This window comes from Schistocerca cancellata, chromosome 10 (genome assembly GCF_023864275.1).
Source record: "Schistocerca cancellata isolate TAMUIC-IGC-003103 chromosome 10, iqSchCanc2.1, whole genome shotgun sequence".
Classification (NCBI taxonomy): domain Eukaryota; kingdom Metazoa; phylum Arthropoda; class Insecta; order Orthoptera; family Acrididae; genus Schistocerca; species Schistocerca cancellata.
This window is the reverse complement of record NC_064635.1, coordinates 10,245,128-10,258,771: the sequence shown is the minus strand read 5'-3', so window position 1 is coordinate 10,258,771 and position 13,644 is coordinate 10,245,128. Positions and strand designations below refer to the sequence as shown.

The window sequence follows — 13,644 nt, the reverse complement described above, 5'->3', positions numbered from 1 at the left end:
CGCACCCTCTCGAATCCTGGCGAGCAAGCTACACCGCGATGCAGAGCGCCTCTCTTGCAGAGTCTGCCACTTGAGTTTGCTAAACATCTCCGTAACGCTATCACGGTTACCAAATAACCCTGTGACGAAACGCGCCGCTCTTCTTTGGATCTTCTCTATCTCCTCCGTCAACCCGATCTGGTACGGATCCCACACTGATGAGCAATGCTCAAGTATAGGTCGAACGAGTTCATCATTCTTCTGTAGCACCACATTTCGAAAGCTTCTATTCTCTTCTTGTCTAAACTATTTATCGTCCATGTTTCAGTTCCATACATGGCTACACTCCATACAAATACTTTCAGAAACGACTTCCTGACACTTAAATCTATACTCGATGTTAACAAATTTCTGTCCTTCAGAAACGCTTTCCTTCCCATTGCCAGTCTACATTTTATATCCTCTCTACTTCGACCATCATCAGTTATTTTGCTCCCCAAATAGCAAAACTCCTTTACTACTTTGTCTCATTTCCTATTCTAATTCCCTCAGCATCACCCGACGTAATTCGACTACATTCCATTATCCTCGTTTTGCTTTTGTTGATGTTCATCTTATATCCTCCTTTCAAGACACTGTCCATTCCGTTCAACTGCTCTTCCAAGTCCTTTGCTGTCTCTGATAACTGACGCTATCCCCTCCAAATCTCTCCGACGCAGCTTGATTCGCGCGCTTTATAAAATCGCTCGATATTATGCCTCACCGTGTATTGTAATGAGCGGAATGTAAACACTGTTATGAAAAATTTGATGCAAACTGATGGTGGACTCACTGGCGTCGACGTCGAGCACCTGCACGCGGGGGTACGCCGTCTGCTGCACGTTGGCGACCAGGTTGCGGTTGGACAGCATGACGCCCTTGGGCAGCCCCGTGGTGCCGCTGGAGTAGGGCAGCAGGAAGAGGTGGTCAGGGCCCGTGTGCTCCGGCCTCAGGGCTCCGTCCAGGTTGGCGTCCCCCACCAGCTGGCAGAAGTCCACCGCCCCCTCTGGAGTGGCTCCTGATGTAGGCTGGGTGCTGGAGTAGGCCACCCCCACGGTGACCAGCAACTTTGGCGGTTCCAGGCGCGCCTCCTGGAAGGCGCTGGACAGCGACGGAGTGAGCTCGGGGGTCGTCACTGCCGCAGAGGGTCGGCAGTCCCGTAGTTGTCGGCTCATCTCCCCTGTGGAGCCCCGTCATTAGGTCAGCACGCATGCTGAGACATGTGCGAGCGTGTACAACTGGCAGCAATTACGTGAAAACAGCTCGTGTGATTTGGGAGAGCGAGGACTGCATCTACGTGCTGAAGCTGTGTGAACGGCTATGACTCCACACAATTGCCTTCATACGAGGCTCTAATCAGATGTGGGTCCAGGGTTTGGATTTGAGGGGGGGTCACAGTTTGTTGCCATCTCTCCCCTGGTCCACGTATAACTTTACATCATTCCCAACTTTTAACGTCGCCCAGACGCCTATGACTGTAACAGTAACAAAAAACATGTAAATGTTTCTAATATGATACTAACAATTTATTTACATCAGTGGGTATGGAAAGCCCAAGCCAGTGGGATAGATGGGGTTCCAGGTGGTGATGGAGGCTATAGACATTTCTGGGAATGTAAAGCACAGTTGCAAGTGGTGATGGAGAGTGGAGGTCTTACTGGAGGTCAAGGTGGAGTTGCAGGTGGTGAGGCAGACTAGAGCACATGCTGATGGTGTAGGTGAAGTAGAGGGGATAAACGAGAGTAGAGCTCTTATGGTGATGTAGGCACGGATGCTAGTGGTGATGGAGAGTAGAACCCATACTGGTGCTGTAGGTGGAGTTGCAGATGGTATGGGAAGTAGAGCCCTCACAGGTGCTGCAGGCACAGTTCTACATCTACATCTACATCTCGTACATAGATCATGCTTAAGTGCCTGCCAGAGGGTTCATTGAATCACCTTCACAATAATTCTCTATTATTCCACTCCCGAACAGCGTCCAGAGAAAACGAACACCTATATCTTTCTGAGCGAGCTCTGATTCCCTTGATCGTTTCTCCCTATGTAGATCGGCGTCAGCAAAATATTTTCGCATTCGGAGGAGAAAGTTGATGATAGAAATTTTCTGAGAAGATCCCCCTGCAACGAGAAACTCCTTTGTTTTAATGATGTCCACACCAAGTCCTGTATCATTTCTGTGATGTTCTCTGCCGTATTTCTGGATAATGCAAAACATGCTGCTCATCTTTGAACTTTCTCGATGTACTCTGTTAATCCTATCTGGTAAGGGTCCCACATCGCGCAGCAATACTCCAAAAGAGGGCGGACATGCGAAATGTACATCTGTTGCATCTTCTAAGTGTTCAGCCAATAAGACACAGTCTTTGGTTCGACTTCCTCACAACATTTTTTATGTGTTCTTTCCAACTGAAGTTGTTCAGAATTGTAATTTTTAGGTATTTGGTTGAATTTACGGCGTTTAGATTCGATTGATTTATAGTGCAACTGAAGTTTAACGGATTCCTTTTAGCACTCATGTGGATGACCTCACACTTATTGAGTGTCAATTGCCAATTTTCGCACCATATGGATGTCTTTTCAAAATCATTTTGCAGTTTGTTTTGATCTTCTGATGACTTTACCAGACGATAAACGACAGCCATATTTGCAAACAGTCTAAGACGGCTGCTCAGATTGTCTCCTAAATCGTTTATATAGATAAGGAAGAGCAGAGCCTTATAACACTACCTTGGAGAACGGCAGAAATGACTTCCGTTTTACTCAATTTTCCGATAGTTACTGCGAACTGTGACCTCTCTGACAACGAATCACCAATCCAATCGCGTAACTGTGACGATATTCCATAAGCACACAATTTGATTAGAAGTAGCTTGTGAGGTACTGTCAAAAGACTTCTGGAAATCAAAAAATACGGAATCGATTTGAAATTCCCTGTCAATAGCACTCAGCACTTCGTGTGAGTAAACGGTTTTCACAAGAACGATGTTTCCTATACACGTGTTGACTGTGTGTCAATAGACCGTTCTCTTCGAGGTAATCCACAATGTTCGAATACAATATATGTTCCAAAAACCTGCTGCATATCGACGTTAATGATATGGGCCTGTAATTTAGTGGGTTACTCCTACCACCTTTCTTGAATATTAGTCCGACCTGTGCAACTTTTCAGACTTTGGGTACAGATCTTTGTTCGATCGAGGGGTAGTGTATGATTATTAATTACGGAGCTATTGCGTCAGCACACTCTGAAAGGAACCTAAGTGGTGTACAGTCTGCCCCGGAAGACTTGCATCTATTAAGTGATTTAAGTTGTTTCACTTCTCCGAGGGTATCCACTTCTAATTCAGTTCTCGATTCGAATTCTGGAATCGGAAGGTTGTGTTTATTAACTCTACTTTAGCAGCACTGTCATCGATAGTATTTCCATTGCAGTCGTACAGAGAAGGCATTGATTACGTCTGGTTCAAAATGGCTCTGAGCACTATGCGACTTAACTTCTGAGGTCATCAGTCGCCTAGAACTTAGAACTAATTAAACCTAACTAACCTAAGGATATCACACACATCCATGCCCGAGGCAGGATTCGAACCTGCGACCGTAGCGGTCGCTCGGTTCCAGACTGTAGCGCCTAGAACCGCACGGCCACTCCGGCCGGCGGATTACGTCTCGCCGCTAGCGTACTTTACATACGACCAGAATATCTTTGGATTTTCTGCGAGGTTTCGAGCCAAACTTTCATTGTGGAAACTATTATAAGCATGGAAGTCCACGCTGAATTCCGAGCTTCTGTAAAAGATCGCCAATCTTGGGTATTTTGCCTTTATTTAAATTTAGCATCTATTTTTGTTGTTTCTGCAACAGTGTTCTGACATGTTTTGTGCAGCAAAGGGGTCAGCTCCGTCGTTTGTTAATTTATTTAATATAAACTGAGAACTGTGTCTATTAAATATTAAATTAACACACAGAAATTCAAAAACTAAACTATCAGTGCACACAGATGAAACTATACAGTGTGTTACAAAAAGGTAAAACAAAAAGGTCCGGAAACGCTTAATTTCCATGTTAGAGCTCATTTTAGTTTCGTCAGTATCTACCGTACTTCCTCGATTCACCGCCATGATTTCATACGGGATACTCTACCTGTGCTGCTAGAACATGTGCCTTTACAAGTACGACACAACATGTGGTTCATGCACGATGGAGCTCCTGCACATTTCAGTCGAAGTGTTCGTACGCTTCACAACAACAGATTCGGTGAACGATGGATTGGTAGAGGCGGACCAATTCCATAGCCTCCACGCTCTCCTTACCTCAACCCTCTTGACTTTCATTTATGGGGGCATTTGAAAGCTCTTGTCTACGCAACCCCGGTACCAAATGTAAAGACTCTTCGTGCTCGTATTGTGTACGGCTGTGATACAATACGCCATTCTCCAGGGCTGCATCAGCGCATCAGGGATTCCATGCGACGGAGGGTGGATGCATGTATCCGCGCTAACGGAGGACATTTTGAACATTTCCTGTAACAAAGTGTTTGAAGTCACGCTGGTACGTTCTGTTGCTGTGTGTTTCCATGCCATGATTAGTGTGATTTGAAGAGAAGTAATAAAATGAGCTCTAACATGGAAAGTAAGCGTTTCCGGACACATGTCCACATAACATATTTTCTTTCTTTGTGTGTGAGGAATGTTTCCTGAAAGTTTGGCCGTACCTTTTTGTAACACACTGTATAATTCGCTGCTGGTTAGGAACTCGTAATATATCACAAAATCGGTTACTTCCCTGTTGCTGCTTGTCTCAGCCGGCTGCTGCTGCCTGACCGATGGTGATGAAGAGTAGAGGCTTTATTGGAAATGCAGGTGGAGTTGCAGGTGGTGGTGGAGAGTAGAGCCCTTACTGGTGTTGTGGTTAGAGCAGCAGAGTCCTTACTGGTGGAACCGAGCGAGGTGGCGCAGTGGTTAGACACTGGACTCGCATTCGGGAGGACGACGGTTCAATCCCGCGTCCGGCCATCCTGATTTAGGTTTTCCGTGATTTCCCTAAATCGCTCCAGGCAAATGCCGGGATGGTTCCTTTCAAAGGGTACGGCCGACTTCCTTCCCCGTCCTTCCCTAATCCGATGAGACCGATGACCTCGCTGTCTGGTCTCCTTCCCCGAAACAACCGACCAACCTTACTGGTGGTGCAGTTGATGATGGAGAGTGGAGCCTTTGCTATGGTATGGATAGAGCTTCAGGTGAAGATGGAGAGTGCAGTACTTTTAGAGGGAGTAGGCTTGATTGCATATTGTGATGGAGGGTTGAGCCCTTACAGGAGGAGGAAGTTGTGAAGTTGTAGGTGGAAATGGAGACTAGAATGGTTCAAATGGCTCTAAGCACTATGGGACTACTTATATGAGGTCTAGTCTGCATTCGTGATGACTGGGTGTTGTGTGATGTCCTTAGGTTTGTTGGGTTTAAGTAGTTCTAAGTTCTAGGGGACTGATGACCTCAGATGTTAAGTAGTACAGACAGGATTGCAGGTAACGACATAGAGCCCTTACCTGTTGTGTAGGGTTAGTTGCATATCTTACTGGTCATGTAGGCTGGGTAGCAGGCTGCAGAGCCTCTAGTGGTAGTGTAGGCTCGTTACACACGGTGATGAAGACTGAAGTCCTTACCAGTGGTGTAGGCAGGGTTGCACGTGGCGATGGAGACGCCCGCCTCATTGGCACCGAGGACGATGGCCAGGAATTCGGGGCAGTTAGGGAGCAGCACGAAAAGCACGTGGCCCGGGCCCAGGCCAGCCTTCTGGAGGGCTGCCGCGAACCTCCGGGAGGCCGTTCTCAGCTGGGCGTACGTGTAGCGGCGACCAGTCACTGCGCACTCCTGTGTACACACAGGATTGACAAAAGCAAACGAGTTCGACCACAGGCTGCCAGAAGGAAATTTCATATAGCAAGATAGGGCTACAAATTTAGCGTAGTCTGCAGCGTAAATCAAAAATTACCCATCACATGGAAATTATGTGTGCATCCCATCAAAACCTATTTGCCAATTTAGCCAAATATAGAGTTTTCTCCTCGCTTGTCTGTTTCTCTCGTGAAGCACAGAAACCTTGAGAAGTACCTCCAACAATGCCTCCACTTTATTCTCTTGTTGTTGTTGTGGTCTTCGGTCCTGAGACTGGTTTGATGCAGCTCTCCATGCTACTCTATCCTGTGCAAGCTTCTTCATCCCCAAGTACCTACTGCAACCTACATCCTTTTGAATATGCTTGGTGTGTTCATCTCTTGGTCTCCCCCTATGATTTTTACCCTCCACGCTGCCCTCCAATACTAAATTGGTGATCCTTTGATGCCTCAGAACATGTCCTACCAACCGACCCCTTCTTCTAGTCAAGTTGTGTCACAAACTTCTCTTCTCCCCAATCCTATTCAATACCTCCTCATTAGTTATGTGATCTACCCATCTAATCTTCGGCATTCTTCTGTAGCACCACATTTCGAAAGCTTCTATTCTCTTCTTGTCTAAACTATTTATTGTCCATGTTTCACTTCCATACATGGCTACACTCCATACAAATACTTTCAGAAACGACTTCCTGACACTTAAATCTATGCTCGATGTTAACAAATTTCTCTTCTTCAGAAACGCTTTTCTTGCCATTGCCAGTCCATATTTTATATCCTCTCTACTTCGACCATCATCAGTTATTTTGCTCCCCAAATAACAAAACACCTTTACTACTTTAAGTGTCTCATTTCCTAATCTAATTCCCTCAGCATCACCCGACTTAATTCGACTACATTCCATTATCCTCGTTTTGCTTCTGTTGATGTCCATCTTATATCCTCCTTTCAAGACACTATCCATTCCGTTCAACTGCTCTTCCAGGTCCTTTGCTGTCTCTGACAAAATTACAATGTCATCGGCAAACCACAAAGTTTTTACGCTATTTTGTCGAAAGTCGACATGTTGAGAAACATGGCTGTTGTCCTAAGATTTATAATTTATAAAAAACAGCTACCAGCCACATGTATGGTTTAAAAGGTTTATTTATCTTCAGACCATGACCGGTTTCGGATTTTTCTTTACAAATCGATCTTCAGATGGCAGTTACAAGCATTCTAAATTGGACCTAGTTTTGCAGCAAACGAATAACAATAACAAAACTAGGTCCAATTTAGAATGCTTGTAACTGCCATCTGAAGATGGATTTGTAAAGAAAAATCCGAAACCGGTCATGGTCTGAAGATAAATAAACCTTTTAAACCATACATGTGGCTGGTAACTGTTTTTTATAAATTATAAACAAAGTTTTTATTTCTTCTCCATGAATTTTAATACCTACTCCGAATTTTTCTTTTGTTTTCTTCACTGCTTCCTCAATATACAGATTGAATAACATCGGGGATAGGCTGAAATCCTGTCTCGCTCCCTTCCCTTATTCTCTTAATCTTTTTTAAATAGATTATTGCTTCATGATTTACCCCTTCTGGCATAAATGTAAAGGTATTGCGAATAATCTCACATATTATGTAATTTCCCTGTACCTAAGGTGTGCAAAAGGTGCAGTGGCATGCCATATAGTAAAGAGACAGAGTAAACAGGTCGGCAGGTAACAACAAAGCAATAGACTCGCCCAGTGCTCAGAACGAGAATGGGTTCTGCGCACGAGCCAAATTACTTGGCAGGTGCTCTAACAGTGCGCAGAGATGTGCCCGAGTTGTTTTCTGCCACGGCCTGTCTGGTAATACAGGTATTGTGCCAGCCAGCACCGAGCAGAGGTGGGCTTACCATGGCGACCCTGTCAGGATATCGGTCGAGGTGCCTCCAGGCGTACTCGTAGAACGGCACGTCGGGGATGTCGACGTCTGGGTAGGGCGACCTCAGGACGCCGGGGGCGGCAGTGGTGGGGGTAGCCAGGCTCCTGGAGACCAAGAGGGCAGCCGTGGGCGACGCCCTCCTCCTCACAGGCGGAGTGTACACCAGGAAGCGGCACAGTCCACGGGCCAGCATGGCGGCCGACATGTCCTGCAGCGAGACACGACTCTGGTCACTCACTCAGTCACTGATTCACCCGTGTCATTCAGCCATTCGTACATCGATATCCATAAATCTCATCATAATGGAGTGCCTTTAGGGGCATGGATCGAACCAAGTTGTACGGGGTGTTTCAGATAAGGGTTTTCACTGTAATCTGAAAATAATAAGTGAGAGGAAAATTTATTTAGATAGCTGGAAGTAAGAAACGTCACTCTTTCTGTGGAGTTATGACTGTACTTTACTTTCCATAGCGTTACAGCAACAAGTTATAATTTTCTAACAGAACTGTACAGTTTCCTACAATGTAGTAGAAGTATTTATCCAGATATGTTGAAATCAATTTAAATTGAATTTCTGTCAGTTGTGATTAGCGAGCTAATTCGCAGTTCTGCAATGGCACTGTGCTGTTCTACTGCTGAATATGCTTCTCCAGTCTGGTACAGGTCGTCTCATACCAGACAAGTAGACATTGCTCCCAACGAAACCTGCAGGTCGATCACAGGTTGCTTAAGACCTACCCCAACTGATAAGCCCTACTGCCTGGCTGGAATAGCGCCACAATGGATACGCAGAACAGTGGCTGCCAACAAGGAGAGACTGAAAGTGGAACAGGACAGTGCCCATCCACTGCACGGACATAATCCACCACAGCAGGCGACTGAGATCTCGAAAGAGCTTCCTGAGAACATCCGAGAAGCTCACCATTTCACCAGAGAAGGCAAGACTGGAGTTCTGGAAGAAGTCGACGCCTCACTCGCAGACGCCAGAAGCTGAAGAACTACCACCTGGACACAACGAGAGCTTGCTGGTGTGGAAATCTTTAAAAACAGATTACGATCAGGAGTTGGACGATCCAGAGACAACCTGAATAGAGGGGGCTTCATAACAGAAGATACGTCCTGTGATTGTGGACAAGAAGAAACCACAAGCCACATGCTCCAGTGCCTTTTGTGGCCTACATCCTGCACGAAGACTGATCTCCTGCACGCCACTCCAAGAGTCTTGGAGGTTGCAAAGTACTGGGCACATGTAATATAAATACAATTTGTGTGTATATATTTATTGATGTGTACGGCAACTGTAAATTTGTGTGCTTCTGATTCGAGAATAAATAAATTAGCGAGCTAGAAACATTAGAAGTTTCAATGGTGGATGCATCATGGTGTACATGATTCGATGTATTCCAATGCATATTTTGGTGGCACAGCATTCATTTAAGTGAGGTGTCCAAACGAGAGCCCATTTCTCTGTACGTGGCACTCACTGCGCCTTCTAAACGACCTGCAGACGAGGCGTAACGATGTCACTGGTGTCTCAGAGCGACGAGCTCCCGTGATAGAATGGAAGGTACTTGCAGTGTGAGGTTAAGTCAGGACTCCTGATCCAGAAGAGAATGTGTTACGCACTGTTGGTGACAATTGTATCACCGGTAGTTGGTGCGTTGCATTATCTCTGAATACAAACCAAACAAGTGTTTTGGGCATTTTGCAGGGACAAAAGTTATACCCTTGTCACATATAGAGAGTTCATTCTCTGCCGGCAGTGTACTTCTGATGCGTATTCGAGATTGCAAATGTGCAGGAGTCTGATTTTTCGCTGCTTTCGTGTTTATTACAGACGAGACCATTTTTAAAGGGAGTGCTTGATGGACAGAAGGAATGGATGTTTCTGGGATGGGAAAACCAACAAGCAGTGGTGTGTCGATCCTGTCAGTACAACTTTGCTGTGAATATCTGGAGCGGTACTGTAAGTAATTACTTGATTGTCCTTACGTTCTTCTCAATAAATCGAACAGAGCTGTGTGCAAAACTTTCAGAATGTCCTCCCACAGTTACTACAAGACGTGCTGCCGAAAAATGAATATCACAGACTCTTTCACTGTTCCGGAAATATTTTCACAGAAATAAACGTAATCGGGGTGACAAACCTAATTATCCATGTTTATGTATACGCTACACGATTATTCGTAAGTACCTCCAGGGTTTCGGAAGACCACTGAGCGAATACTACGAGACATACTGAAAATTAAACGTATTAGTGGACAGACCACCCCTCCAAGTTTTGATTCGTAACACGTGCCGTGGTACAGTCGCAGGAAGGCCGGTCTGGTACTGCATTCAGTGTCTCATTTCCTAATCTAATTTCCACATCTTCGCCTGATTTAATTCGGCTATATTCCACTATCCTCTTGTTTTATTTTCGTTGACGTTCAACTTATAACACCTTTTAAAGACACTGTCAGTTCCGTTTAGCTGCTCTTCTAACAAGGAACTCCTTGAGTGCGATATCGTAAATTCAATCCTAAGTAAGTCTCATTAGTATTGTGTTAGCAATTGCGTCAGGAAAAATATCAGCTGCTAATGGCTCACTATGTGCATCAGGAGGGCGACAGAAAATGAGTCTCCGAGAGGTGCAGAGATCAACCTTTTATCGGATGTACGTATTACACTTCTAAAATGGACACCGTCGACATTCAAGAAATGTTGAAAACGAACCATTAACTTGCACCGTGAACACCGAATGAAGAATGGCACGCCACAATGATCACAAAGGTTCGCACCATCGAGATCGAAGACGAACTCCTTGCGAGCCACAAACCGAGCAGGGCGTTCAGCTAGGTACCCGCTCTTAAAGAATCCTTACAGAATCGTATCGGTGTAACGGGGCGAGGAGATCTGATAGAATGTGATGGCACGCGAGCGAATGCCCAACAGTCTGTCGCGGACATTACTGTGAAACTAGCTGTCCTTTAAGGCGCAACTGCAGATAGTGCGATGATATGTTTTATAGGCACAGAAAAAACAAACATTCAGAAACTAAGTTGGTTCATTGGTTACAGATGGTACCAACTGCAATGTCACACCTTTTCAGGAGGGATAGTTTGCTCTAAAGGAGTATGACTTTTATACGCAGACCAGGAACCAAGCAAAAGCAAGTTATTTCGACCAAATAGTGTCCAAAAGCGGTGCACATACCATAGTTGTAGTTCTACCGCATCCCGTTTCCCAGTATTGCTTGCTTTGACGTAAATATTCCCCACTGCCCTTGCAAGATAACGCATACGAGAAAGAATCGTAGGGGGCAAAGCACGTCCAACTTCTCGCAGCACAATAAATAACTGTCCATTCAATTTACCAAACAGATTAATAGTTGGCATAGTTGAATACGAATGCGGTAAGGCATTGATGTTAATTCACCTTGACACAACTCTCTAAGTACTTCTACAGGGTTATTACAAATGATTGAAGCGATTTCACAGCTCTACAATAACTTTATTATTTGAGATATTTTCACAATGCTTTGCACACACATACAAAAACTCAAAAAGTATTTTTAGGCATTCGCAAATGTTCGATATGTGCCCCTTTAGTGATTCGGCAGACATCAAGCCGATAATCAAGTTCCTCCCACACTCGGCGCAGCATGTCCCCATCAATGAGTTCGAAAGCATCGTTGATGCGAGCTCGCAGTTCTGGCACGTTTCTTGGTAGAGGAGGTTTAAACACTGAATCTTTCACATAACCCCACAGAAAGAAATCGCATCTGGTTAAGTCGGGAGAGCGTGGAGGCCACGACATGAATTGCTGATCATGATCTCCACCACGATCGATCCATCGGTTTTCCAATCTCCTGTTTAAGAAATGCCGAAAATCAAGATGGAAGTGCGGTGGAGCACAATCGTGTTGAAAGATGAAGTCGGCGCTATCGGTCTCCAGTTGTGCCATGAGCCAATTTTCCGCGGGCTACGCGTGAAACTTGCCCGCACGCGTCCAACCGTTTCTTCGCTCACTGCAGGCCGACCCTTTGAATAGAGATGGGGCCCCTCCACGCCCGCACCAACGTGGTGACCAAACCAAAAGTTCTACTGTCACCTCCGTAAACATGTTAGTTATCTAGTGGGTGGATCACAGGATGCTGGGCTGTGATGTTGTCCGTGCGTCTGGGTAAGGCTACGCATTAACACGGTCCATCAGGTGATAGATAGTGGACGAAACGCGAGTGAGGGTAGCGATTTGAAGAGCAGAGGGAAAAAAGTGCCATGGCTCGTGCCGTGGGAAAAAAACCTCTGCGACAGTGGGATGGGTAGTAAGAGCAGTAGTGGCTTACTAGCTGCGATAGTTCATGCAAGGTTGGATTTGTTAGTATAGGTATCATGCATCATTACCGTGGCAGGCGATGGCGATGTGTCCCAGTTGCTGCGGTTGCTACTTTCCTGGAACAATCAATATCGTTATACAGTAGTGGGAGATCGGCCATAGATCATCTCACTGTGTGGGGGATGTGTGGAGCTTGTTTGCGTGCAGTGTACGGTACGGCTTCCCTGTATGGTGCCAGTTATTCGGCAGTGTATTTCAGCTGGATATCCAGTAAATGCGTCTGATTAACAGGGGCTCGCCTGTGCCGTTATGTTTGCTTAAGCTTGGCCATATATGTTATGTCCTTGCAAGTATGTCTTTTGGTCTTTTATGTTTCCATCTATGGTTGTGGTCGTAGTTCCCCAGATTCAGAATAAACGGGTTCTGCGAATGTCTGGAGTTTCTGTATAGTCTTGTGGTGAGTTTGTGGATTACCTCCGTGAGAGTCTCAAGTCGGTATTCCCGGTGAAGGTCCGCGATGCGTGTGTATCGTGGAGCATTGCTTATGATTTTGAGTACCTTGTTTTGTATGAGCTGCAGACGGCGCAGGCGTGTAGGCGCAGCGTATCCCCAGATGGGAGCTGCGTACGTCATCAGGGGTCGGATAAGTGTCATGTACATGGACCTCGACACCCTTCTGTTCAGTGTGCTACGCCTGTTGAGCATAGGATAAAGCTGTTTGAGCCTCGCGCTAGCTCGGTTGGTCATGTGTTGTATGTGGTCCCCCCAGAGTAATTTCCGGTCCAGCCAGACACCGAGGTATTTGACTTTCTCGCGGAAACGTATTGGGCGTGCATGTAGAGTTATTGGTCTGCAGTAGCGGTGTTTGCGCAGTTGCTTCGGTCTTCTCGTGAACAGAACGGCTTCGCACTTGTCGACGTTTACTCTAACACGCCATTTCTCCAACCAAGGCTCAGCCACTCTGAGTGGTTTCCAATCTTGCGCAAGGATGGCTGTGTCATCCGCGTAGATTGCCATCATTGTGTTGTGTGTGGTTGGGAGATCGTTTATGTAGAGGTTAAACAGTAGGGGCCCTAGGATGCTTCCCTGGGGTACTCCCGCGTGTATACCATGTCGTGTTGACTGTTTTCCCTGCACGTCAGTGTTGAAACTCCTGTCTGTGAGGTATGAGTGTATTAGACGCAGCAGCCCGTCGGGGAATCCCGCGTCGCTGAGTTTGCGGATGAGGCCGTTGTGCCATAGACGGTCGAAAGCCTTTTCGATGTCCAGGAACACTGCCCCTGTAGCTTTGTTTATGTTGAAGCCATGTGTTATGTGTTCAACGACCCGTAGGAGTTGTTGTGTTGTGGAGTGGTGATTTCTGAAGCCGAATTGCTCCGGTCTCAGGATGTCATTTGTTATGCAGTGCCTAGTGATGCGTTTGAGAATCACCTTCTCAACAATCTTACTGAGCGAGCTCAGAAGGCTGATGGGTCGGTAATTTTGTGGGAGGCTGTGGTCTT

General features: G+C 45.9%; 1 protein-coding gene across 1 annotated transcript in view; it reads right to left on the bottom strand.

Moving 5' to 3' along the window:
- Positions 1–13,644, bottom strand: part of LOC126106320 (uncharacterized) — a 121,097-nt gene that overhangs the window by 67,936 nt on the left and 39,517 nt on the right. Inside the window, exons 2-4 of the mRNA XM_049912555.1 lie at positions 7,797–8,033; positions 5,678–5,885; positions 812–1,198 (exon numbers count right to left, since the gene is read on the bottom strand). Coding sequence (XP_049768512.1) covers positions 812–1,198; positions 5,678–5,885; positions 7,797–8,030 — 829 coding nt within the window. The 5' untranslated portion in view covers positions 8,031–8,033. The remainder of the gene's footprint in view (positions 1–811; positions 1,199–5,677; positions 5,886–7,796; positions 8,034–13,644) is intronic.